This window comes from Symphalangus syndactylus, chromosome 2 (assembly GCF_028878055.3).
Source record: "Symphalangus syndactylus isolate Jambi chromosome 2, NHGRI_mSymSyn1-v2.1_pri, whole genome shotgun sequence".
Taxonomy (NCBI): Eukaryota; Metazoa; Chordata; class Mammalia; order Primates; family Hylobatidae; genus Symphalangus; species Symphalangus syndactylus.
This window is the reverse complement of record NC_072424.2, coordinates 11,344,404-11,371,912: the sequence shown is the minus strand read 5'-3', so window position 1 is coordinate 11,371,912 and position 27,509 is coordinate 11,344,404. Positions and strand designations below refer to the sequence as shown.

At 43.6% G+C, this 27,509-nt stretch overlaps 1 protein-coding gene across 10 annotated transcripts in view; it reads left to right on the top strand.

The window, feature by feature from the left end:
- DOCK1 (dedicator of cytokinesis 1) overlaps window positions 1-27,509 on the top strand; it is a 556,524-nt gene that overhangs the window by 150,547 nt on the left and 378,468 nt on the right. For all 10 annotated transcript variants that reach the window (XM_055245699.2, XM_055245682.2, XM_055245663.2 and 7 more), the window contains one exon: window positions 6,411-6,519. In XM_055245699.2, the coding sequence (XP_055101674.2) occupies window positions 6,411-6,519 (109 nt within the window). The remainder of the gene's footprint in view (window positions 1-6,410; window positions 6,520-27,509) is intronic.

The following is a 27,509-nucleotide window of genomic DNA, read 5'->3' as shown; positions in this document are numbered from 1 at the left end:
ATGACCACCCTACCTGCAAGGAAGCTGGAAAGGATTTTTAGATGGGTTGATTGATGCTTTCTACAATACCAGAGTGATTTTAGTAAAGGAGTTGGGGAGAAATAGATAATGGATGGGCAGTTAACATTCTCTTCCTCATACCTTCAACCCAGACAGTCTGTTGCCTGAGAGCATCCCTAACTCATTCTGGATTACTAAATCCTACTTAACTAGGCTTTGCAGAGCCTTTCTTCTCCATTAGTTTGGGAGTCAATCTCTGAGACTTCTGTCACCAGTATCTCTTTAGGCCCTAAGTGATCCACTGGCCTGGTTTAGTCCTACCAGGCTACATAGAAACGGACTGAAGTACTCAGCTGCCCCTCGTGTTTGGGACAGGAAGTGTTTGGTGCTAAAGTCCTCTGAATGCCTGCATTCTGGTGCTCAACAGCATGGCACAGACCATGATCGCTCTACCTGCCTTTGTCCTGGTATGGACCCAGCAGGAGCCAGGCATGATCCACAAACTGAGTTTCTTTGCTGGGATAACTTGTTTGTTAGAAGAGTTGAGACTGTCGAGGACACAAAGTGGTCACAAGACAAGTTGTAGCAATTGTTACAACTCAGTGAGGCTCCCTAAGCCTCTGAGGCCGTTGTCTGTGCATTCCTGACTTTAGCTAACCAAGTACTGCAGTGATTCTGGAGATCCTGACGATCTGCTGCTGCCCCTGATCATGATGATGATTATTTGAGACAGGACCTCCCTCTGTCACTCAGGATGGAGTACTGTGATGCAGTCATAACTCACTGCAGCCTGAAACCCCTGAGCTCAAGCCATCCTCCTGCCTTAGTCTCCCAAGTAACTAGGACTACAAGCAGGTGCCAGCATGCCTGGCTAATTTTTTGTAAGACGTGTTCTCGCTATGTTGCCCAGGCTGGCCTCAAACTCCTGGCCTGAAGCCATCCTCCTGCTGTGGCCTCCCAAAGTGCCAGGATTCCAGGAGTGAGCCCCTGTACACCACTGATTCTGGGGATGTTGATACTCATGTTCCTTCTCTCCCTCCCTCTTTTCCTCCCTTCTTCCCTAACTTCTTCCTTCTCTCCTCGCTTCTTTCCTCTCTCCTACCCTCCTTTTTTCTCTCTTTTGTCCCTTCCTTCCTTCCTTCCATGAATACTTAATGAGCATATGAGCCCCCAGTGTATCCCAGACTTTCATAGTTTGACTTTATTATTTTTTCTCTGAACAATTCCTGAATGTGGATCCTGGCTGCCTACCCTGATTCCTGAGGGGAGAGAAGGACATAACATTCTTTGAGAGCCGCATTGTGCAGAGAAAACAAATACTTACATTTAAATCTGTATTCTGAAATGGCTGAGAAGATATTTCATAGATTTTAGGAGAGGAAAAAACTCATGCCCTTAGAATATTGGACAGTAAGGCAGAAGTCTTATAGTAATCCCTCCCCTTCTGTCCCCCTCACCCCTGTTCCCCATCATCCCACTACAGCATGTCAGTTGTTACTTCATCTGTGCTATCACAGGTCTAAATTGTAGATGAAATCTTTTTTCTGGCTTGTATAGGCTACTTAAAGGAAAAAGAGCCCCACATCCCACACAGATATCTAGGATGTTTGATCTGTGACAAGCTCCAAGTGTGTCTCCTGTGTGGTGCTGTCAGAGGTGGGGAAGAAAACAAACTAGGACTCTCATCTTCTTACCTGCAGCATGTTTATTACCTTGAGAGAAAAACAATTGTGCTCACAGCTGGAATTCATGAGTGTTTTCCTTTTTGCAGTTGGGATAAACTTTTGAGATCTTATTTTTCTTTTGCTTTCAAAATGGTCTGCTGTGTTTTCCTATAAACTAGTAGCTTTGTTAAATTCCAAGATAATTGACAGTAATTATTCTTCCAAAGAACAAAGAGGTGAAACTTTGGAGATGAAGATACTGAAGCTTATATTGTTAACTTACTATCTTTCTTGCTGTGCAATCTCATATTTTTTGTTTTGTTTAGAAAGCTCATTTTGTTTTGAAATGAGAACAACAATTTAAAAGCTATGGCCCAAAGACATTTGGTTCCTGGGGAACCCACTGAAAGATTCCTGACAGCCGGGGGTACTTCTCTACTGGTTTTTGTTTGTCTGTGTTTTCTGTGTGGGTGGATCACATTAACTAGAAAGCCAGAAAACAGATATCCTGCATCAGACCTTCAGAATCAAATTACTAAATCCAGTTATCACCCGCCTCCTCTTCCTGGATCCTGTGCTTTGTAGAGTTTTTGCCTGTCATCTGGTGTTAGCTTTGTAAATAATTAGTTATTGATCATGAATAAGTTGTACAGACCTTTTTGCTATCATTCCCTGGGTCACAAAATAGAATGTGGTTAATAGACAAAGATCCTGTCATTCCTTGTTAATGAATACTTATTTAAGTAGAGCAAGGAATGAGCAGGTCTTATTCATCTGTTTATTTATCGATATGTTTCTGAGTTGTTTTTTCTCAGTTTTTTTATCCACTTCAGGGTGGATAAAAAAAGTGCCTCTCCCTGGTTTATCTGGGAAATGAAAAGGGAAGATTCTAGAGACTTTAACAGTGATCTTTTGTTACAGAAAGATGCTTAAAAGGATCACTGCAAAATGCCATGTTCTAAACATGTTGGTTGGCACAAGAGAAACTGTTTTACATTTTTATTCATGAGAGGTTCTGGTAGAATTTAAAAAATATTAAAGATTCATTAATTATGCTTTATAGATTTTGAAACTGTGTTATTGGGGGCATACAGATTTATCATCGTGATGTCTTTCTTGTTGCTCTATTCCTTAATCAATATGAAGAGTTTCTCTTAATCTTTTGGCTAGTATTTGCATGGAATACCTATTTCCATTCTTTTATTTTCATGCTTTCTGTGTCTTTATACTTAAGATGTGCCTCTTATTAGCAACATATAGTTGTATTTTTCTTTCATTCAGTCTGACAAGCTTCTTAATTGAGCATTTCATCCATTTATATATAGTGTAATTAAGTAATATGTTAGATTTATATATTGTTTTTGCATTTATTTTCCCTTCCCCATCTGTATTATGTTCCCCTTTTCCTCCTTTTTTTGCCTTCTTTTATACCCGTTACACTTTTTTTAAGCATCCCATTTTCTGATTTTTAAACGTATTATTTGAATATTCTTTTACTATTATTTTTAACAATTATTCTAGAGATGGTAACATCCATGTTGGACTTATTTTAGAGTATTTCAAATGATTACTCTTACCAATCCGCTCATAATGCTAGATATGGCCAGAAAAATAGCACACTAGAATTGCCATTTTCTTCTCCAATGTTTTATATTATTATTGTATTTCAATTCTACATGTTTTATATTCCATAAGACATTACTGTTATTTTATACAGTTAGTATTCATTTGATGTGTTTTATGTTTGTAATTGTTTCTCATCCTTCAACTTCACTTTTCCTTTGGGATCATTTTCTTTCTGTCCAAAGAACTCCCTTGTATTATTTCTTTTAGTGTTGGCCAGTTATGGGACTCTGTTTGCATGAAAATGATTTATTTCATCTTTGTGTTTGAAAGATATTTTCACTCACCATAGCATTCTAGATTGGAAGTTATTTTCTTCTTCCATGTATTATTCTATTCTATTTTGATTTCCTTCATTTATAGTAAGTCATTAGCTTTCAGACTTATTGTTACATCTTTGAATTTAAATGGTATTATTTTCTTTCTTGCTGCTTTTAGTTTGTCTCCTTTTCTGTGGTTATTGACAGTCTTACTATGGGTTGCATAGGATTGTTTTTGCTTTTTATTTATCCTGCATTGAATTTTTGAATTTTTTGATTGACATATTTGATCAGTTTTGGAAGATTTGTGGCCATTGTCTGTTCTAATGTTACTTTTGTCCCATTATCTTCCTCCTTTTCTCCTGGCACTTCAATTACATGTATGTTAGATTTCCTCAATATGCCTGCACATTCCTAGCCCTCTTTTCTGTATTCTCTTCCTCAGTACTTCTGTTTAGTTATTTTCTGTGGATTGTCTTCCATTTTACTAATTCTGCCTCTTGCTGTGTCTACTCTCTATTTTGTTAATCTATATAATAAATTTTTAATTTTACAGAGTACATTTTGTAGTTTTAGAATTTCCATTTGATTCTTTTTTCATAGATTCATTTCTCTACTGAAATTTTTCTCTTCTATTTGTCATATTTTTATCCTATTTTCCCTGTTCTCAAATATGATTATAGTTGTTTTGATGTTCTAGGGAACTGTAATATCTAGATTATCTGAGGGGCTGTTTCTGCTCTCTTTTTACTTTTTCACTTGGACTGTGGTCTGGTTTTCTGCTGAGTTTAATAATTTTTGCTTGAAGTCAAGACCGTTTGTATGTAAAACTGTAGAAGCTTCAGATGATGTGATCTTCTTCCATAGATAATTCATCCTTGCCTTCTTCTAGACAAAGTGGGGCTGACCATCTTATTTTAATCAGAGACTGTGCTCAGTTTCAAGGCTACATTGTACCTTTAGTATGCCTCAGTCTCCATTTACTATGCCTCTGGCTTTCTAGGATTTTCATCTGAGAGTCGGCTCTGTTACCTGGGGACTCTCTCCCTGGCATTTTCCAAACTCGAGTCATTTTCTCTGATGATTGATACAAATTCCACTTTGCTTTATAGAGGTTTTCGTTTTGGTTTTTAGTCTTCTACCCCATACAGCTCTAGGAATTACAGATGTCCTGAGGGGAAAAATGATTGCAGCTTGACGCCTCCTGAAGGGTTGCACCAGTCTGCCAGGTGTTCTCCATGTCACTTGCAAGCAGAAGTTCATGACTCCATCATTTTAATTGTTTGGTACATCATTTAAGCAAACCCCATTTGAAAACCTTTATTTACAAGACAGATCCACTAGGTTGCAATTTCCCATTTTACACAGAATTTGTTGCTTTACAGTGGAATTCATTTAAATATCAGACTACCTCTACGGTAATTAGTTATCACTTAGTTTACAAAAGTTTCCATCGTACACAAGTTTCCAGGTATCGTATATTTTTAATTAGGCAGCAAACTAGTATTAATAAACACTGTATTAATAAAACATCGGAGTCACAATATTTTAAAATGCAAATGTGTTGCTTTTTAGTAACACAGCAACTTGAAGTAACTGCTAATAAATAATTTACAAACGAGACTTATTTTCAATTAGTAACATATATTAGCATACATGTAACCAATGCACAACTTCCTTATTACCTATTTATTGAATATGTCCCACCTCTTGAATACTTTTCAGTTACCACTGATGTTGAAATGAATGCATTTGTGTAGCACCATTACTCTGGAATAAAAAAGCAACTCTTGTAATATCATTTTTTTTTTTTATTTATTTTTTATTTTTTATTATACTTTAGGGTTTTAGGGTACATGTGCACAATGTGCAGGTTTGTTACATATGTATCCATGTGCCATGTTGATTTCCTGTACCCATTAACTCGTCATTTAGCATTAGGTGTATCTCCTAATGCTGTCCCTCCCCCCTCCCCCCACCCCACAACAGTCCCCGGAGTGTGATGTTCCCCTTCCTGTGTCCATGAGTTCTCATTGTTCAATTCCGTAATATCATTTTAAAGGATTAGAAGATCACGGTAAATTTAGGCAATGGAGTGTGTTGTTGATTTTCAATTTGTGACATAATGGGTTTAAAAACACGGGTAGTGGCCACCTGGTGGCTCACGCCTATAATCCCAGCACTTTGGGAGGCCGAGGCAAGTGGATCACCTTAGGGTCAGAAGTTCAAGACCAGCCTGGCCAACATGGTGTAATTTGTTCCTACTAAAATATAAAAATTAGCTGGGCATGGTGGTGGCCACCTGTAATCCTACCTACTTGGGAGGTTGAGGCAGGATAATTGCTTGAACCCAGGAAGCGGTGGTTGCAGTGAGCCAAGATCATGCCATTGCACTCCAGCCTGGGTGACAAGAGCAAGACTCTATCACAAAAATAAATAAAATAAAAATAAAAACACTGGTAGAAAACACAATAGCATCTTAAGAGTGTAATTTTTGTGGGGTAGAAATAAAGCTGAATTTCCCCATCCTCTTTCCCTCCTTCTCTTCCTCAGCCCTTTCCTCCCTCCCTTTCTGTATATTTTCTGTGTTTTTCAGATTTATAAGATGTAGTATGTTACAATGAAAAATGCAGTGAGTGGTAGCATTAAGAGTCAGCCTCTGTATGTGGAGGCACGCTGCCTTGGCTGAGTGGTCTGCATGAGTCTCACTGCCAAGTCACCTTCCTCGCTTCATAGATGTTGAGGATGTGGTCTCTCATTCTAACTTGTCACCCGAGTGATTCCCTTCATGGCTATAGACATGGATTCAAAAAATGTTGAGGTGTTTCTGCCAGGCCCCCACAGTTTGTGTGTTTCTTTGCAGACTGTATGAAAACAAGGGAGAGGCCGACTTCGTGGAATCTTTGCTGCAGCTCTTCAGGTCCATCAACGACATGATGAGCAGTATTTCAGACCAGACCGTCCGGGTGAAGGTGAGTGCCGGCCACCACCAAGGCAGACTTCTTCTTTTCTTCTTTCATTATCTCTTTTGGAGGTAGGTATTTTGATTACAGTTAATTAACTTGCCCCAAATACTACAGTTGTTAATGTCAGAGATCTCAATTTGATTTTAAGAGCTGTGCGCTTTTTTTTTTTTTTTTTTCTTTTTTGAGACACAGTCCCGCTCTGTTGCCTCATGTGAGTGGAAGGCATCTTTCTTCCAAAGGACAACAGGGTGGGATTATGGCTGGAGTGCAGTGGTGCGATCTCAGCTCACTGCAACCTCTGCCTCCCAGCTTCAAGCAATTCTCCTGTCTCAGTCTTCCGAATTGTTGGGACTACAGGTGCATGCCACCATGCCTGGCTAATTTTTTTTTATTTTTAGTAGAGATGGGATTTCACCGTATTGGTCAGGCAAGTCTCCAACTCCTGACCTCAGGTGATCCACCCACCTCAATCTCCCAAAGTGCTGGGATTATAGGCGTGAGCCACTGTGCCCAGCCTTTTTTTAATTTTGATTTTATTTTTAGTTGACACATAAAAATTGTACATATTTATGGGACACACGCTGATATTTCGATACAGGCATACGATGTGATCAAATCAGGGTAATTAGCGTGGCATCACCTTGAACATTTTTCATTTCTTTGTGCTGTGAACATTCAGAATCCTTTCTACTAGCTTTTTGAACATATACACTAAATTGTTGTTGACCGTCTTCACTCTACATTGCTACAGAACACTGGACTTCATTCTTCTTATCTAGCTGTAGCTTTGTATCCAAGTGGACTTGTAGATGAAGGGCTTCCTGTGGCTGAGCGAAGGGGCTGTGGGCCCTGCCAAGCCTGAACTTGAGGGAAAGGCCCGGGAGCCTGTTTTGTAGTGAACATAATCATGCTGCATGTGCAGTGAAATCCTTTCTTCCTCCTCCCTAGGTGCTCTTAAATATTTTCATTGCTTCTCTCTTTGCTCTTTGGCAAGACGGATTCTGAATTCACTTTATTTAAATTTGGGGGAATTGATGAGAATCATGTTTTACACCTAATTTCTCAGGGTGTCCATGCCCTGGAAATGGTGGTGAATCTTCGTGCTTTAGCAGATCTTTGCCTGTGCACAAGAGCGAGCCTTCCAGTGTTCCTGTCTGTCTGTCCTTCTTCCCCCTTTTGATGACCTGGTCTCACCCTGTTGTCCTTTGGAAGAAAGATGCCTTCCACTCACATGAGGCCTGAGTGTTCTTTAGGTTGCTCACTGGTGTGGAAGTGCCTGGGAGGCTCATGGAGCAGCCGCAGGACTCCCACACTCTTGGTTATCCCAGTTATGGCGGTTTTCACTGGGCTGACTTATTGCAGAAGGAGCTGTACAACTTGCAATTTGCTGCCTGCACTGATTCCTTCAAACAACAAGAATCTTCCAAATGATTAACGTACATCTTTCACTCGACTGATCATGGTAGATGCCTCTGTTCTTCCTCTTTTAATGTTCGTTTAATGTATAATTTTAGAAGGCATTCTTACAGCTAGTGTCTTAAAAATATTTTGGTCAAGTCGCTTCCCAGCCTTAAAGCTTTGCCATATGCCCTGGAACAGAGATGTATGTGTGTTGAGACGTGGCTTATGGTCGCTGTGACCAAGGAAACCAGCATAAGTAGACATGAATCAAGTCGGAGCCTACCTTTCATCTCAGAGGTGGTACAGCTGTTCGGTGGAGCCATTTGGACTCTTTACTATGATTTCTTGATTTTTTTTAACATGAATTTACTATAAAAATTGGTGATTTATACAGAAAGAAATATAGGTGGTGCATACATTAAAATTTTAGGTTATTTGGGCAACTTGATATTCCCCAAAGCTGTCTTATTGTCCCAAGGTTAAAATTAGCAATGCGTTTGGTACATTTACTACTGAATTCAGTGGCATTTTAGAAAAACAGACGTGCGTAGTATAAGAATAGATAAAAATTACAGGAAGTTTTGAGCCCAGCAGTAATTTTAGATTGCTAAATATATTCTTACATTATTAAATTTGATTGGGCTTGATTTGTGTCTGCCTCCCTCCCTTGAAGTCAGATTACTTAGTGACTAGGGACTGGGAAGACCTTGCTTCAGTGGGTGTTTTATTATAAGACACAAGCGAATTGAGTGACGTGTGTGCATTGATGCAAACCTTACATCTGCAAGACAGATGCACGGTATTTTATTAGACCTGTTGCCTTCCTTCTGCTAATTTGGTATCATATTATTTCACAATAGGTGCTTTCTCGACGACGTTGGAAATGTAAAGATTCCCGTTGTGGGAGCCTGGCTTTTGTGTTGTTTTAACTCTTTCAGTTTTGCTGTGTCTAAATGGAAGGAAATACCTTGTGAACCATCTTCCATAGACAAAGTATATTTTCAGACTGTGACATTTAAAAGGTTAAATGTTGTTTCCCCAAGTGTGGCCCTCGTTGGTACCAAACGGTTGGTTCAAGTGATTCTCCTGCCTCATCCTCCCAGTAGCTGGGATTACAGGCACCCGCCACCATGCCCGGCTAATTTTTTTGAATTTTTAGTAGAGAAGGGCCCCATCCCCTTCTTGGTACCAAACCCGCCACTGGCATCCACTTTGCGGATTAGAGTCGGCCACAGGGTTTTACACCTCAGTGAAGGGGGAGGGCAGGAGGAAATTCAGAAGTCATTTATTGCAGGATAAACATGGTCTCCAGCTAGAATTTTCAACAGGACTGTTTTCATTGATTTAGTGACAGAATTTTTCCAAGGTCATTTAAGTGAGAAAACACAAATGGAGGATGCTTGGGCCAGTTTTTATGTAAGTCAAATGTCCAGGAAACTCCAGTGAGCGTGTGGATGCTGCCTCCCTTCACTCCCCTGCCCGGTGGCTGCCTCCTGTCAGCCCCGCTCCCCAGGTGCCCGCCGTGCCCAGATGTTTCAGTGCCGCCTCACCGTCTCTCAGTGAATGGCCCTCAGCCCTGGGGCTGCAGCCAAATGCTTTTTGAAAACATATTGCCGTGGCCAAATAACATGAAATTCCCCATTTCTAAGTGTCCCATTCAGTAGCATTAAGTACAATCACATGGTTGTGCAACCATCGTCACCATCCCTCTTTAGAACTTTTTCATCTTTCCAAACTGAATGAAACTCCAGCCCCATCAAACACCAACTGCCTGCAGCCCCTGGCAGCCACGGTTCTACTTTCTGGGTCTAAGAATTTAATGGCTCTGGGAACCTCATGGAAGTGGACTCATACCGCATTTGTCCTTTTGTGTCTGGCTTCTTTCTTTCTTTTTTTTTTTCAAGACGGAGACTCACTCAGTTGCCCAGGCTGGAGTGCAGTGGCGCAGTCTTGGCTCACAGCAACCTTCACCTTCCCGGTTCAAGTGATTCTTCTGCCTTATCCTCCCAGCAGCTGGGATTACAGGCACACGCCACCATGCCTGGCTAATTTCTTTGAATTTTTAGTAGAGACAGGGTTTCACCATGTTAGCCAGGCTGGTCTCGAACACCTGACCTCAAATAATTCACCTGTCTCGGCCTCCCAAACTACTGGGATTACAGGCGTGAGCCACTGTGCCTGGCTGTGTTTGGCTTCTTTTATATGGAATAATGTCTGCAAGGTTCTACCAGGTCTTAGCATGTGTCAGAATCTTCTTCCTTTTTAAGGTTGTCAGGTTGCTGTGTGTCTCGTCCACGTTTTGCCTCCACACCCGTCCCTGGATAGAGACTCGGCCTGTTCCCATTTCATGGTGGTTGTGGTTCATGCTGCTGTGAACTGGGGTGTACAGGTGCCTCTTGAAGACCCTGCTGCCAGTGCTCCAGAAGTGGAATTGCTGTTTCCCATGGTAATTATGCTTGAATTTTTCGAAGAATCATCCCGTTTTCCCCAGCACCCCACCATGTTACTGAAACCTCACTTGAAATTCCATATTGGCTTTCCCTTAGCAGCTCTTTCCGCAGCTCCTCGAGCTCCAGGCGTATCCCCTGCCGCACATCACCTACCTTGAGTGAATGATGCCGCTCCGACTGCCGCACTGAAAAGACCTGGGGTCGGAGGTGGAGGTTGCAGTGAGCCAAGATCGCGGCATTGCACTCCAGCCTGAGCAACAAGAGCAAAACTCCGTCTCAAACAAACAAACAAACAAACAAAAGACCTGGGGTGTCTCGGTATCACCTCTTTCTGTCTGTTTCCCTCTGAAGAGGAGAAACCTACCTGCTGTGTGACCTTGCCCCTCCCTGAGACCCGCTCCACCCCTCGCTGTTTCCTTGCCATCTCAGATCTTCTGTCTTCACCTTGAGCTGCCCCTTCACCCGGCCCAGATGTTCTGGAAATTCAACCCGTGCCTTCTGGATTCTTCTTTGCCCTGGTCGTTTCTCTCTCCCACGTGACAAGAGAGTCCTTGGCCCCGTTGCCTCTGCCCTCGAGTCCTGTTCTCTGTTCTGCCCCAAGCGATTGTGGCTGCTGCTCCTCTCGGGTGTCCCTGCCGCCCCCAGCTGTGGTGTCTCCAGTCAGCCTCGGGATTCCCTTCTGCTGTCTTCTCTTCTCTGTGCTATTGTGGCGGTGGTTTCATGAACCACTGGGCTTGCTAGGTCCCCAGTTCTTCTTCCTGAAATTAGGGCAGAAAAGTCTTGGAACCGTTTCCTGCACCCTGGTGCTGGACCTGCCCCTTTGTTCCTTGGCATCTCTTTTGGTGTTTTCCTGAAACTCCCATCTGGTGATGACTTGCTGTTTCTCAGAAAACTGCTGTTCTTCAGCTGCCAGGAGAAATGGGTCAGATTCCAGTGTGTGACATCCAGACAGCTTCATAGGCAGCCCACCTGGCTCTCCAAGCCTTTTTCCCTCTTGGAGACCCAAGTAGAGCCAGTTCCTTCCCCAGGAAACACCAAACATCTGGGTGTGGGGAGCCTCCTGAGGGTTAGCTCCCCCAATCAGTGGTTGATAGAAATAGCATGAGCGCCTAGTGCCAGAATAACTGGAGCTGATACTTACTGATCGCCTGTTCTTCATCGTGCTTTGTATTTCTCAACTGATTTAGTCTTTACAATAGCCGTATTAAGTAGATGCTTTGATTGCTTTCTGATGAAGACACTGAGGCCTAGAGACCTTAATTAACCTACCTAAGGCCACAAGGGCTGGGATGGGGTAACACGCTGGTTTAAACCCTGGTTGGCCAGTTCCAGAACCACTCTCTTTCCCATTTGGCTCCTAGAGACAGTGTTGCTAAGTACTGGCTATCCCATTGTGTTTGGAAACAGGGCCCATCCCTGCCATCCACATCAGTGGAGAACAGGCTGGATGCTTTGGGCTGGAAAGATGCTGACATTATCCCTGGTGGAGCTTTCCATCGATGTGGACATGCGTAAAGCAACTTAAAAACTCTGGTGAAATGCCACAAGAATTGGGTGAGTGTGAAGGGGAGGGGAGGGAAGTTAGAAGGGGCTGGTCACGAAGGCTTTGTGGGAGGAGACCTTCGCGATGGCCCCACTGTGTTGGCAGCAGGTGGCTGTTTCTTGGCCACTTGTGGATTGCAGTGCTGGATTCAGGCGTTTGGGGCTTTTCAGTCAGTTCTTGCAGGCACTGACATCATTTCAAGTCCACAAATATTACTACCTTCCCTTAGGATGACACTGGGAAAAAATGACTCCATGCAGGACCTTGGTATAGTCTGTTCCGTCTGGGGCTGAGAATGCCAGAATTTTCTGTAGAAGGAAACTTTGACCATGATCCACAGTAGGAAATTGATGCTTACTTGGTATATGTGTATGAGTGTGTGTGTGTGCATTGTGTGTGTGTGCATGTGTGTGTGTGTGCATTGTGTGTGTGTGCGTGTGTGTGTGTGTTGTGCATATGAAGCTGGAAAATGCTCATGAAGAAGTTCTACACTGATTGTCTGTGATGCATTCTGGCATTTTCTAGTCTAGTCTCCTTTAGTCTAGAATAGACTAATGTATTTCAGTTAAAAAAAAAATTGCTGGTTGACAGGCACTAACTTTATTTCATGAGCACTAATGGGTCTCAACTTGCATTGGAAAAACACTGCTGTTTATTCATCTCAGGACTCTGCCCCTGTGTCTCCTGCTTAGTTTATTATGAAAATATTGTTAGCTTTCTGCATTTCTTCCATTGTCGCATAGAGCCCCAGGCCCCTGGCGCTCAGGCAACTTTCCTGACCAGCATGCGGATTGGACTGGGGTGAAGATTAATTGAATTTGAGGCCCCCCAAGCTGAGGTTGGCACACAGATGCAGAGCGTTTGTCTTCCTTCTGGGGCACTGTCCCCAGGGAGCAGGCTTCCCCGTCTCTTTCCATTCTAACCATCACATAGCACCATTTCCATCTGGCTTTCTTAGAGAGGAGCTGTGTTGAAATAAGCTATTCTGTAATCTCAGTAAATACAGCTGATGGGTGAGTTCTGTCCTCCAAGAGGCACATTTTTTGATTCTCTTAAAAATAATTTCCTGACTTGAAATGAACTGTATTTTCTTGCCTTAAATCTTACCCAGAATTCTTCCTTATGAGAAGTTTTTGCTGCTTTTTGTGTATTTATTTCCGGGCTAGCATCTGGGATCCACACTGCTACTCACAAATTTGTACACATAGAACTTTATTGTCCTCAGAACAAATGATCTGAATGTGTTAGGGATGATGATAATTTAAGATCAGATGGAATAGGATTTGCTTGCAGGTGAGGAAGTCACGTTTCACTGAGTAACTTTGGGCCTGTCTGGCACCTCTCCTACAGCAGCTCCTAACTTCGCCCCTTCGTCTTTATATGCGTGTTCCAGATTTTCATAAAGATATCAAGTCCTGTTGCATTAAACAAAGCAGCCATTTATTGTGTCTTTGCCCTCAGTTTAAAAGTAACATGTGATCTGGTTAGAAAATGCCAAAAAGTTAATTAAGAAAAATAAGAATCATTTATCACCCTACCTTCCAGAGATTACACTGTTAGCATTTTTGTTTTTATAGTGGTGAGCTCTTTTTGCTCATTTAGCATTATCCTATATATACACACACATATGTATACACCCACACCTATATATACACATAGAAATGTAACATATGTATAGTATAAATTCTTGTGTGTATATACACACAGACACACACACACACTTTTACAGTGTTGCATTTTTCTGTATGTATCTGCCCGTGTCCTTCAGTATATTTCAAGCACACATTTTCAGAGGTTACACATTGCCTCATGGCTGTATGATAACTTACTTAACCAATTTTCCATTTGAGGGCACTTAGCTGGTTTCTAGTTTTCAGTTTTCATGAACAGTGCTTGGCTGACCTTTCTGTCTATGGCAAAGGCCATGCTCCATCTGGTTTGCTCTGAGGCATCCAGATTTTCAAATGCTCTAAAGTCGCATGAAAGTCATGATCAAGGCGATTAGGACTTGATTCCTGGGTGATGACTCTGCTTCTTTCATTGGGGCCATGTGTATGAAATGTGTCTGCCCTTCCTTGGTTTGCACTAGAGCTCCCATCTGTCTGTGTTTCTTTTCCACTTCCTTCCATGCTTTCTGGCATTGGGCTATGCAGCTGCCATGGTAGATGAGTCGGGAGCCACTTCCCTCTCTCAGAAGCCACCTGCTTCTGTGATCTTTGTGTTTCTTGGTACAGGATTGTTGGCCAAGTTAGGTAAGGAGACGAGAACTCCGGTGAATTCCACTCCCTCTGACCTGATGAATCAGGGCCTGGAGCAAACCGACCAATGAGATGTTGGCACCGTCATAGACCAGCAAGTAGCTTAAAGAAATCTGGGAGCATTTTGAGCCAGAAGGGTTTCCTAAGAGCAAGTCATAAAATATTTTCACCTTCTTGATTTTGAGTGGAGGAGGGGGTGCAATGATGGTGTTAATTGATCCGAGGATGTCATGGGTATGAGTCAGGAGTCTATTTGAGAGTCTCTCATCATTTGTGGGGACACAGATGCAGTGGTTTGGATGAGGACCATCTAGGTCACATCGTCCGTGTGGAGACAGACTTGTTGAATTAGAATATTAGGCAGCTGAGGCTGGCAACTCAGGTGAAGCCAACCATGACAGGAATGACTACACTTGCTGAGAATCAGCGCCAGGCCTTCTGGAGAGTTCTCCTGCAACATAGAGAAGAGAGGGAGGTCCCAGAGTCAAGGATGTGAGTGGGCCAAGTTTGGAAGTTGCTCTAACGAAATACTACAAACTTGGTAGCTTAAAACAGCGGTTTTTTCTTCTCTCAGAGTCTTGGAGATTAGAAGCTTGAAATCAGGGTGCCGGCAGGGCAGGTTCCTTTTGGCTGCTCCAAGAGATGATGTGTTCTGTGCCTTTCTCTAGGTTTCTGGTGATCCTTGGTATTTCCTGACTTGCAGATGCCTCGCTCCAGTCTCTGCCCCCGTCTTCACATGGCACTCTCCCTGTGTGTCTGTCTTTGTGTCTCTTCTCTTAAGAGGACATCAGTCATGTTAAAGTCAGGGCCAACTCTACTGTGGCGTGGCCTCGGGTCAACTTGATTATGTCTGAAAAAAGACTGTTTCCAAAACATTCACAGGTCCCAAGGGTTAGAACTTGAATGTAGCCTTTTTTTTTTGGAGATGGAGTCTTGCCCTGTCACCCAGACTGGAGTGCAATGGTGTGATCTCAGCTCACTGCAACCTCCACCTCCCGGGTTCAAACGATTCTCCTGCCTCAGCCTCCCGAGTAGCTGGGATTATAGGCGCCCACCAACACACCCAGCTAATTTTTGTATTTTTAGTAGAGACAGGGTTTCACATGTTTGCGAGGCTGGTCTCGAATTCCTGACCTTGTGATCTGCCCGCCTCGGCCTCCCAGAGTGCTAGGATTATAGGCACTTGCCCTGAACGTAGCCTTTTGAAGGACACAATTTCACCCACGGTAGAAGTCATTGTGGACGTCAGTGCGGAGGCCACTGGCAGTCAGGTCAGTGGTGAACAAAGGACTGGAGAGGAAGTGGGTCCTTAGCAAGGCACCCACAGTCAGCTTGACATGGGAGCTGCAGGAATGGAAACTTCTTAGAATCCAGTGTGCACACGAGTCACCTGGAGGTCTTGTTAAAATGTGATTCTGACTCTGTAGGGAGGGGGCCTCAAGATGTCTCATTGTAATCAACTCCCAGGTGATGTGATGCTAAGGTTGTGGGTCCCTGGCCATATATTGGGTCAGAAGTGGCCAGGCCTCGCCTTGCATAGACAGCTGCTGTGTGAGCAGTAGTGTTTGTGGGTAGGGCACCTGGTCTCAGTTCTTGCAGCCTTCAGGGCTGGCTTCATTCGGGCTGCCTGCCCTCAGCTGTCTGACATTCTGGACTATTTTGATTTGATAAGTTTGCCCTACACACAGATGATGACACACTTGCAAGTGTGTCATGTTAAGAAAGACTCAGCGGAAGAAGGAAGGAAGTGAAGAAAATATTTTATGTCTTGCTCTTAGAGGACCTGTGGGTCCAAATGCTCCCCATTTCGTTATACTGCTTGCTGGTCTGTGGTGCTGCCAAGGGTTGGGTAGTCTGGCTGAGATCTGAACTCACCAGGTGCTGCAGCATTCCAGTCTCGGTTGCTTCCTAGGATTCTTCCTGCCCTCCCTGGAGGGAGCAATACCACTCACATAGGCAAGAATTAATCAGGAGAGGTTTGGATAAATACACTTGTTTCCTTGACCACCTCTCCACCCACATTTATACTATGTACAGTACCTTGCAACAGTAGCAGAAATGCAGCAGTAGCACGACCTTGCAGAAATGCAACAGTAGCTGAAATGAAAATCATCTCTTTTCCACCGTTTCTTCAGCAAACCAAGTATTTCTATTGGTTTTCTTCCAATTCTAGTGCATGCGCATCAAAATGTTTATACTTGCAACCTGCGTCGTTTTTGGTTTACTGATTTTTCATCATTATATCACAACACCTTTCCATTATTAATGTGTAGTCATAATTGTAATGGCTGTATGCCAGTTCAGAACATGTGCCTAATTGATGTGCAATCATTTGCTTAATCAAATGATTTTTCCTCAAATTAATTTTTCTATTGTTGAATGCTACAATTTTGCTTTTAGTATTTTAAGGCTGCAACAAATTATTTCATTGATAAGTAGTGTGTGTTTATGTTTTCTTTAATTTTATGAACGTTTTTCCGTGTTGATTCCTTCACATTGCCAGCTATTAGAGGACAAGGCTTTAATTTGAGATTGCAGAATTCTAGGCACTTGCTGCCATCCCTCCTGCCCTGCCCCCAGTAATGACGCTCACTGGTGGAAAATCTCTCCTTTGGCCGTGGTGGCTTCAGTGCTCAGGGACCTGAACTTATTTTCTTCTCCCACCCCTGACCTTGTTCAAAGATCTCTCTTGTCAGGTGCTCCTCCCACATCTGTGCCCTCGGTCTTGGATTCTGCCTGCTGCCAACATTCACGGTGCCAGTGAGCCCCTTTCTCCTTCCTCCATCATGGTCAGGATTTATTCAGCGTTTCTCTGAAAGTGAGCAGGTCTCAGAGTAGAGTTATGCTTAGTACCTCATCACTGAGTTATATATTCATCTGTTTAAAAAATTCCTTCAATCACATGTTCATTCTCCTGTGTGCCAGGCACTGTGCTAGGCACTGGGGGGTTACAGCACCAATCACACAGATATGCTCTGTATTCTCATGGTGGTTCCATTGGAGTGAGCAAGGCAGGCGTGAACTCAGTAACCATCCCCTATGTATAGAGTTGCACAGTTGCAATATGTGATTTTAAGCAAATCACAGACATAAAATTATCATTGTGGATTGTAATCACTCATTTTAAGAAAAAGTAAAGATCAGGGCGACAAGGTATATTGGGGCATTGGAACTAGTTTCGGGGTTCAAAGAAGGTTTCAAAAAGGAGTGAGTTAAGGAAAGTGTGGGTTGTGGGGAAACTCTAGGCAGAGGCAGCAGACAGGAAGGTGTTTGCTGCATTCAAGAAATTACGAGATCAGCAGCTGTGGCTGGACAGGGTGAGCCCTGAGAAGGCGGGGATCCTGAGAGGATGGAGAGGCAGGGCCACGCATAGGCAGGGCTGTGCTGGATCTGCGGAGGCCACTGGAGAGGGCTGGTCAGGTCAGAGTTGGCTTTTCCAAGGGTCATTTCAGCCATTTCAATTAGAGGGGTTGAGAGAGGAAGGGAGAGTGAAAAGCTGTCATGTGACCCAGACTAGTGCCTTGGGGTAGAGCATGTTCTCCACCGCAGCCCTCTTGACATTTGGAGCTGGATTGTCTGTATCTTATGCATCAGAGCATGTTTAGCAGCATTGCCGGCTCGATCCCAGTAGCACTCCCTGGTCATGGTAACCAAAAATGTCTCCAGGCAGTGCCAAATGTCCCCTGGGGTAGGGGATACAGCAGGTGTGAGGAGATGGCTCCAGGTTGGGAACACACTGGTTGTGGGCCGCACTCTTGGTAGACTTTAGTGAAGGGATGGACGCGTTCGCAGCCTTGGTGGTGGTGGATCTGTTATGGAAGGTGAGGAAGAGGAAGGGAGGCATTGTGGTTCTCTCCCAAATCTTTGCCTCAAGCAGCTGTGGGACACTGTGAAAAAATAAAGCCATGAAGCCTATAGAATGTGTAGACATCAAGGGTGGGCTTCTGCGCCTGAGGCCGTGTTTGAAAATCATCTCCCTCTGGGAACTGCTGGGCCAGTTAGTTCCTGCCTTGCTCCATCGTGGGAAAGCTGTACCTGCCAGACACACGGTGCTGATAGGCACTCACTTCTTGCTGCACATTTTCCCTCTCCTCTTCCTTTGCATCCATCTGCCATTTCTAACGACATTCCTGGTTTTTAGGACAGGGTTTCCATTTTCCTTTAGTTTGTGAACAGTGTCCTGCCTCCGCCCCTTGTCTGGTATTCACTTAATAGGTGGGGGCTGTTGGCTGGTTGGCCATTGGTGGTTGTGCCGATACGAAGGTAGTCACCATTAGGTGCTTGGATATGTAATTCAGCAGAGGAAAATGCCAAACCTAGGCTCTCGTATGGTTTGGAGAGAACTATGCTGCCACTTTTGTCCAGGGGGGTTGTGGAGCATGAAGTAATCCTAATCCCTTCTGTTCGTGCAGTACTCTCAGGCACCAAAGCCTTTGATGCGTGTTATCTCTTAGGATCCTCCCAGCACTGCCATGGTGGTGGTTAAAAATAATGAGAAAGCTTTCTAAAGGGACGGGCAGAGAACATAATCATGCAAAGCCTGTGCATCTTAATAGCTGACTCATTGATGGAAACATTTATATCCCACATCCACTAGCTCTTGTCTGGCTTCTTCAAATGCATCTGTCCCTAGGAGCCCTTCCTAGAGATACCAGTGTTTAGAGCAGACCAGTCTAAACAAGGACTTCTCAAGTGAACTGAAGATCCTAGGCCTGCAAAGGCTCATCTGCACCTCACTTACGATGTGGCATTTATAAACGCATTCACCGTAGGTGTTTGTAGATTCTTTTTATGTTTTAAGTTTGCAGCATTGAGGCCTATTTTGATTGCAAATTGCATAAACCTCAAATAAGATCTAAATCAAAGGAAAGGTATTCCATGCTTATAGGTCACTCAACATTAAGTTGAGTTCTTCCCAACTTGATCTACAGATTCACTGCCGTCCCAATCAAAATCCCAGCAAGTTATTTTGTGGCTATTGACCGACCGCTTCAGAAGTTCATGTGGAAAGGCAAAAGACCCAGAATAGTCACCACAATATTTATGGAGAACAAAGTAAGAGGACTGGCACTACTCGACTTCAAGTCTGCTGGAAAGCTCCAGTAATCTGATTACATAAACCCAACTCCAATTCACATTAGAAAGAAGGAAATTAATTGATTCACGTAGTTTGGGAGTCCAAGTGTCAGGCATGAGTGAGTTTAGGATTTAGAAGATATCCTCCTCTTGGCTTAGTATTTATTTCTCTCCATTTGGGGGAAAAGTGTCTGCCAGTAGCCAGAGGCTTGCAGTTTTCTTTTTTGTCTAATAGTCTTCGAGGACACAGAGTGACCGTCTCTCTCTTTAAGGCAGTATTAATCTTCAGACAGAACTGTCTTAACCTTCTTCTTTTAAGCAGGAGGCTATCCCTGAAAGGAAAAGACTGTGAAGTTGAAACAGAAGTAGAGCTTCCTAATGCAGAAAATGGAGTAAGAGGGATGAGAGGACTCACAGGAAGGCTGAAGGGACATTTGTAAATGCAGCTGAAGCCAGTGTAAATTGGTGACTTTGTGAAATGGGTTTTGCAGCTATTCTTTGGAGCTGTCTGCTGAGCTGATGGAAAGGGTAGTTAAAAGCTTCATTTAGGATTGGTGTTCTGCTGGCATGCCAAGTAGCCCAAACTGAGGCCTGGGAGGAGACCAGACTTTAAATATGTCCCAGGAAACATTTTATTGAGAAACATGTCAACTACCACTATAGCATTATCAAGAGGGAAAAAGGAATATTTCATATGTGAGCTTAAAAAATCATTAGCTCTGTTATATCGAATACTTGCAAAATTTCATTAAAACTGTTTTTGCAGAATTTTATGATAGAATAAATTACTTTTGTGTATGTATTGATGAAATCATGGAGTTATATGAGGTTGGATTTCTCAAGCACCCAAATAGTCAATATCAAGAATCAGGGAATTAGGAGGTTAGAAAGTCACATCTTTAGTTTTTTCAGGAACTTGCCCAGGAACAGAGGGGTCCTAGGTGGGATGACCAGACCCCAGTTCTCTGTTCTTGAGCCCAGTGCTTTTTTCATGACATCACTCAAGTCAGATTTTAAATTTGTACATTACACTGGCTTTATTTAGAATCCTGTGCCAGGCAGTATAGTTTTTTTTTTTTTTTTTTTTTTTGAGACGGAGTCTCGCTCTTTCACCCAGGCTGGAGTGCAGTGGCGCGATCTCGGCTCACTGCAAGCTCCACCTCCCGGGTTCACGCCATTCTCCTGCCTCAGCCTCTCCGAGTAGCTGGGACTACAGGCGCCCACCACCACGCCTGGCTAATTTTTTGTATTTTTAGTGGAGACGGGGTTTCACCATGGTCTCGATCTCCTGACCTCGTGATCCGCCCGCCTCGGCCTCCCAAAGTGCTGGGATTACAAGCGTGAGCCACCACGCCCGGCCGGCAGTATAGTTTTGATTAGAAACTGAACAGTATTATTCTCCATGAACTGTGAATGTGACACTTTTATAATTCAAGTAGAATTATTTTTCCCTTGGGAAATCCTATACATTCAATATGGTACATTGAATTAGGAAAGAGGTAGAAGAAAAAAGGGGCTATAAAAAGTGTATCTTATTAAAACAAAGTAGGTTTTCTTCTTGCCTGTGTCACCTTTAGATAATAATTCTTAGAATCACTATTTTTTAAATCATAAATTGTCTTCTATCTAGTGAAATGATGAAGAAAGAACGGTAGTTCTCATCTGATTAGGTGAAACGTGACACAAGTCTAGTTGATTTTTGAAAAGGACATTTTCATGTAATTCCAAGAAATACACATTCTGACATTAAACATTTTATATGGTCACTACTGAAGATTGAAAGTAGAGGTGTTGGCTGGGTGCGGTGGCTCACACCTGTAGTCTCAGCACTCTGGGATGCTGAGGCAGGTGGATCACCTGAGGTTGGGAGTTCGAGACCAGCCTGACCAACTGACCAACATGAAGAAACCCTGTCTCTACTAAAAATGCAAAATTAGCTGGGCTTGGTGGCGCATGCCTGTAGTCCCAGCTACTTGGGAGGCTGAGGCAGGAGAATTGCCTGAACATAGGAGGTGGAGGTTGCGGTGAGCTGAGATCACGCCATTGCACTCCAGCCTGGGCAACAAGAGCGAAACTGTCTCAAAAAAAAAAAAAAAAAAAAAAAAGGAGAGGTGTTATGTCTGAGAAATTAGGTGGCCATCAAGTTTTTTCATGTTTTTTCTTTCATTGATTGATTGATTTGATTGATGTACTGAGACTGAGTCTCACTGTCACTTAGGCTGGAGTGCAGTGGCACAATCTTGGCTCACTGTAGCCTCGACCTCCCGGGCTCAAGTGACCCTTCCACCTCAGCTTCCAAAGTAGCTGGGACTAGGCCAGCACCACCACAAATGGCTGATTTTTGTAGAGATACGGTTTCGTCATATATTAGTCTGTTTTCACACTGCTATAAAGAACTACCTGAGACTGGGTAATTTATGGAGAAAAGAGGTTTACTTGACCTACAGTTCCACAGGTTTAATGGGAAGCATGAATAGGAGACCTCGGGAAACTTACAGTCATGGAGGAAGACGAAGGGGAACAAGGACCTTTTTCATGTGGCGGCAGGAGAGAGACCAGAGGGGGAAGTGACATACACTTTAAACCATCAGATCTCATGAGAACTCACTGTCATGAGAACAGCAAGGAGGAAGTCTGCCCCCGTGATTCAGTCACTTCCCACCAGGCCCCTCACCCGACACATGGGGATTACAATTTGAGATGAGATTTGGGTGGGGACACAGAGCCAAACCATATCACTCCATGTTGCCCAGGCTGAGTGCTAGATTCCTGTGTGTTATTTTAGGGCACTTTGTACTTTTATTATTTACCAGTGTTTGAGAAGCTTATGATCGTTCACAAAACTTTCTCTTCCTACGTGGGTGCTACGTGTGTTTTTGAGTGAGCCGGTGATACGCTCGTGGCCAGCACTGTTCTGTGCTGTGTTTCTCCGCCCAGTGTGTGGACATCTTGCCATGTGCACAGGTAATATGTCCTTCTTACACAGAGGGATGCAAAGGTTGAGTCAAATCAGCATTCAAGGAGATGCTGATAAATTGAGAACTTTCTGACAGCAAGTGACACCAAAACTTCAACTAAAATGATCAGCAAAGATCCATTAAGAAAATATCGGCTGGGCGCAGTGGCTCACTCCTGTAATCCCAGCACTTTGGGAGGCTGAGGTGGGTGGATCACGAGGTCAGGAGATCGAGACCATCCTGGCTAACACGGTGAAACCCCATCTCTACTAAAAATACAAAAAATTAGCCAGGTGTGGTGGCAGATGCCTGTAGTCCCTGCTACTCGGGAGGCTGAGGCAGGAGAATCACTTGAACTAGGAGGTAGAGGTTGCAGTGAGCCGAGATCACACCACTGCACTCCAGCGTGGATGACAGAGCAAGACTCTGTCTCAAAAAAAAAAGAAAATACCAAGAACCAGAAAACAGGGGTCGTGGCGTAAACCTTGGTGAGGACCTTGGAGTTCAAGGTCAAAAGCAGAGCATGCCCCAGGGAGTGGTGAGGGTTCCTGCAACACGTGCAGTTGCGTCGTCCCCCACGCCGGCACCCTGATTTCTCCTCCCTGCTCAGCTCCTCCGGGATTCTTGCCTTCCCACCTCATTGGTGGAGCTGCTCCATTGAAACCCAAGACTCCGTTCCAGGCCTGGCCTCAGCCCCATCTCTGCCCAGGGCTGATGGGGGGCACTCTCATCTACCCCAGGGCCTGTGCCTTCCTCCTTCCTTCTAGTGGCATTTCCATGTTGGGGTCCCCTCCTTGTCCCTGTGGTGCAGGAATTCTGCAGCACCTCTGGCACTTTGCTCCTGCCTTCTTGCCTGGAGTTTCACTGCTGTCTGCAGGCGTTTGAGAACAGACGCAGGGAGGTGCCAGAAGCCCTTGAGAGTGTGGTGATAGGGGTTGGATGCCCCGTGTGAATGGCAAGGAGGATGATTCTTGAAAGAAAATGTCAGGGTAACTTAAATTTCTCTGAGGTCAGCTTGCTTGTTGTTAATTAAGTTCTTATCACGAGGGCCAAGCGCGGTGGCTCACGCCTGTAATCCCAGCACTTTAGGAGGCTGAGGTGGGTGGATCACTAAATATATCTACTAAATATACAAATATTAGCTGGGCGTGGTGGTGGGCTCCTGTAATCCCGGCTACTCGGGAGACTGAGGTGGGAGAATCACTTGAACCCAGGAGGCAGAGGTTGCAGTGAGCTGAGATTGCGCCACTGCACACCAGCCTAGGTGACAGAGCGAGACTCTGTCTCAAAATAAAAATAAAAAAAGTTCTTATCAAGAAAGCAATGCTAGGTACTTCTCCAGTGCTGCTTCATGTCGGTCAGCTTCTCCAGACTTGGGCCTCTTCGTGGATATTACTGGAAAGGGTAGTATTTTAATATACATGTACTTTTCACATGGATTCAAGGATGGCATGGGTGGGATTACTTGATTTTATAGCATATTAAGTGCTTATTTGGTACCAGTTATGGACTCGTACTAGGCAGATGCCATGAGGAATGTACAGTGGAAGATGTTGGATTCTGACTGCAGGAGAGGAAACCAGGTATTCGACCCCCCAAATAGATGACAGATTGCGTGGTACATCACTGCATCATTGGGTGTCCAGACAAGAGATTGCAGGCAAGACAAGGACCTAAAGAAAGTGGCAAGTGCACTGAAACCACCAGATGAGGTCTCCTCGGAGCAGATGGGACTGCCCTGAGCTTTGAGGGGTGGGTGTGAGTTGAGATGGGGGAGCATTCCATGGAGGGGCACGAGGGTATGGATGGGAGGGAGAAGGACAGTGGAAGGAGGTGGTGGGAATGGGTTGTTCTCTTGGGAGCCCAGGGGCTGGAGTGGAGGCAGGCAGCCTCGTTCCACCCCTGGTATTCAGTGCCGAGAAGAGGAATGTGGATGAGGACGTACTGTGCTAATCAGAGACAATATTAGAGATCCTGAGCTGACACACTGGAAATTGACATATGGGTTTATTTTTTTTGTTTGTTTGTGTTTTAAATAAAGGTTAAGATCTTCCAGAGAAGACATAGGAGGAGAAATGGGCATTATTTTTCCAGGAGTCTCTTAGTATGTAAATAACCTGAGTTCTTAAAAGTTTTATCTTATGGAATTTTTTTATTTGTTCTTTTATTTTTGTCATGGGAAAACTTCAGAAGCTTTCCTGGAATCTTACATGTCTGCTTTCAGAGTTTTGTGGCTCTTACAAGGAGCCCCTTTGGGGGTGTGGGGCAACCTTGCATCCCAGGAAGCCGCCTGGGAGATTCTAGGGCTGGCACCTCCTTTCCACTCAGCCGCCTGGGAGATTCTGGGGTTGGTACCTCCTCTTCACTCAGGCTGCCTCCATCAGCTGAAGAGGTGAGAGTGTCATAACATGACATTCTGTGTATGCGCAATCTATTTGTAGAAGATACTGATCTTTGGATCTGGCAGTCCCACTCCTGGGTATCTACCCAGAGGAAAAGAAGTCATTATATGAAAAAGATACTTGTACATGCATGTTTACAGCAGCACAATTCACAATTACAAAAATTGTGGAACCAGCCCAAATGCCCATCAGTCAACAAGTAGATAAAGAACATGTTGGAATACTGCTCAGCCATAAAAAGGAATGAATGAATGGCATTTACAGCAACCTGGATGGAGTTGGAGACCGTTATTATAAGTGAAGTAACTCAGGAATGGAAAACCAAACATGCAATCTCCTCTTCATCCTTTTTCTTTCTGCCTTTCCTTGTTCTCATACTTAAAGACAGCATATTGGGAGCGGTATATTGCTGTTGTTTTTGTATTCTCCAATCTGATCACCTATGTCTTTTATTTGGAGTATTTAATCCCTTGCTTTTTGTTTGTTTAATAATCCTTTTATAAAACAGCTGAATTATAAATTGATGTATAAATTTATAGATGTTGAAAGGCACAAATCTGAAGTATGCAGCTTAATCAGTTTTGACAAATGCTGACATTCGTAACCCACACTGGCATATTTGCACCAGATTAAAGAACACCTCCGTCACCAGTCTCTGAACATTGGATGCATTTACTGGTGGTGTTGGGTATATTTCTTCCATACTCCCATCTGGAATCCGAACCTCTTGATCCCATTTGCCTCAGCAACTCTGATTCCTTCAGACTGAAACTTTATATCCCGCAGTATTTTCTTGTTTCCATCAATAAAGGAAGAGATTTAAACTATGTTCTGCAGTTCTCTCTGCATTTACTCTCTGTAATCCTTCCTTCTCTCCAAACAAAATGGTCACCTCTTTAAAATAGGCAATGAACATCAAGGAAAACCTCCCATAGGCTGAGAAGGACAAAGAGCTCTCATTTGCTTGCATTGGGAAGTAATTTCTTTTAAGTGTGCATAGAGACAGACTAATAAAAAAATCTGTTGAGTGTGTAATGTGGCAGTCAGTCTTTAGAAGTGCTGTTCCTTTATATTTTAATCGTTCTCAGAATTAGCACGCCAGTTGTGTGATATGTAAAAGTCTTTTCCTGGCCGGGTGAGGTGGCTCACGCCTATAATCCCAGCACTTTGGGAGGCCGAGGCGGGCGGATCACCTGAGGTCAGGAGTTCGAGATCAGCCTGACCAATGTGGTGAAACCCTTTCTCTTCTAAAAATACAAAAATTAGCTGGGCGTGGTGGTGCATGCCTGTAATCCCAGCTACTCAGGAGGCTGAGGCAGGAGAATTGCTTGAAGCCAGGAAGCGGAGGTTGCAGTGAGCCGACATTGCGCCATTGCACTCCAGCCTGGGTGACAAGAATGAAACTCTGTCCCAATAAAAAGTAAATACATAAATCTTTTCTCTAGCTCATTTTTTTTTTGACTGTGTTAAGTTCAGTGGAGCAAGGTCTCATTTATATCCTCCTTATTCATAATTTGGAGTAATTAACATAGTGGTTGGGCTGCCATTCACCTCTTACAGCTAGGAAAATGAGGCTTTGCGAGACGAATGCATATATAAACAGGATTAAGTCATTCATGGCATGCTCATACTTCCTAGGAGAATTAAGTCTTTTCAGGTACCACAGTATGTATGAGTCCTTCTTAACTCTTATTTCCACCAGATCTCCACCAAGGAGTTTAGAACTGATGGACTCCAAGTCTCCCTCTGGATGAGACATTCTGAGTTCTTGCCAATATCATGCTAAGCTGGGTTGATAATTTCCTTTGAAAAATTTCCTTTGAAAATGAGTAGCATTTCATCTTTTGGAAATTTATCATTCTTCAGACTTTTCACTAATCTCTCCCCTCCCATAGCTGACCCCCTCCTGTACCCCAGGGTTTGATTGATATTTGCTTTTGTATTGTAATTACTATTTAATATCCAGCCCTCCTGAGGTTTGCTTCACTGCAGCCACATTGTATTGCAAGCAGAAAATGTCACATCGCCTGGAGCTGTTGGGGTAGTGTGGTTGTGGTCCTTTGGGTATTTCCTGGCACACCTGGCTCATGACATCGTGCAGAGCTGAACAGGCTCTAGGAGGAGGAAGGAAACCTTGCCTGGGTACTTAAAATTATCTATCACAGTGGACCCTGAGTCTGACTCTCAGCCTGTCTTGAATGCCAGGCTATTATAAATCAGCTTTATTTATTTTGTGTTTGAATTTTGACTTTCCTGTTCAATAATTTAATATTTTAAAATGACACCTTTGTTGTTTTATTTGTCGTAAGCGAGGGTCGAGTTAGCCACCCTGCAATTTGCCTCTGTCCTCTCCGCCCCCCCCAGTGTGTAGTCATTAGCTCCTAATTGCTTTCTTAACCTCCTCAGAGCCTGGTGTGATCTTGCTGTCAACCTTGACCTTCCAAGGTAGTTAAATGAGGTTTTGCTTTTTCTATGAATTAATTATGTCATATCTATTTGAAATGTTCCTGAACCCATGGTGCTGTATTTTGGCAAAATAAATACTATTTTCAGAGACTGTAAGACCCATCCATTTTATTTCCTTTTATTAGGAGATAGAACGATTTTCTTAGGTGAGCAGTTATCAGCTGATGTTCACCTTCTTGGAGGAAGGGACTGCTGGCAGTTTTACTTCAAATGCAGCCATTTGAAGTATCTGATTTGGAACATTCCCTACCTGGTGCAGAGGCCACTTGTTTCTACAGGTTTGTCTTGGTGGTCTGTCCTCTGTGCCATTGAACTCCCAGAGTCCTCTGCAGAGGACATGTAATAATTCTTGCCTATTAATTTGTGGACCCTGTATGTGGGGCTTTTTTTGCCTGTTTGAGACTTCCTGCCTTTAGGAGTAGACAATGACCTTTCATATGTTT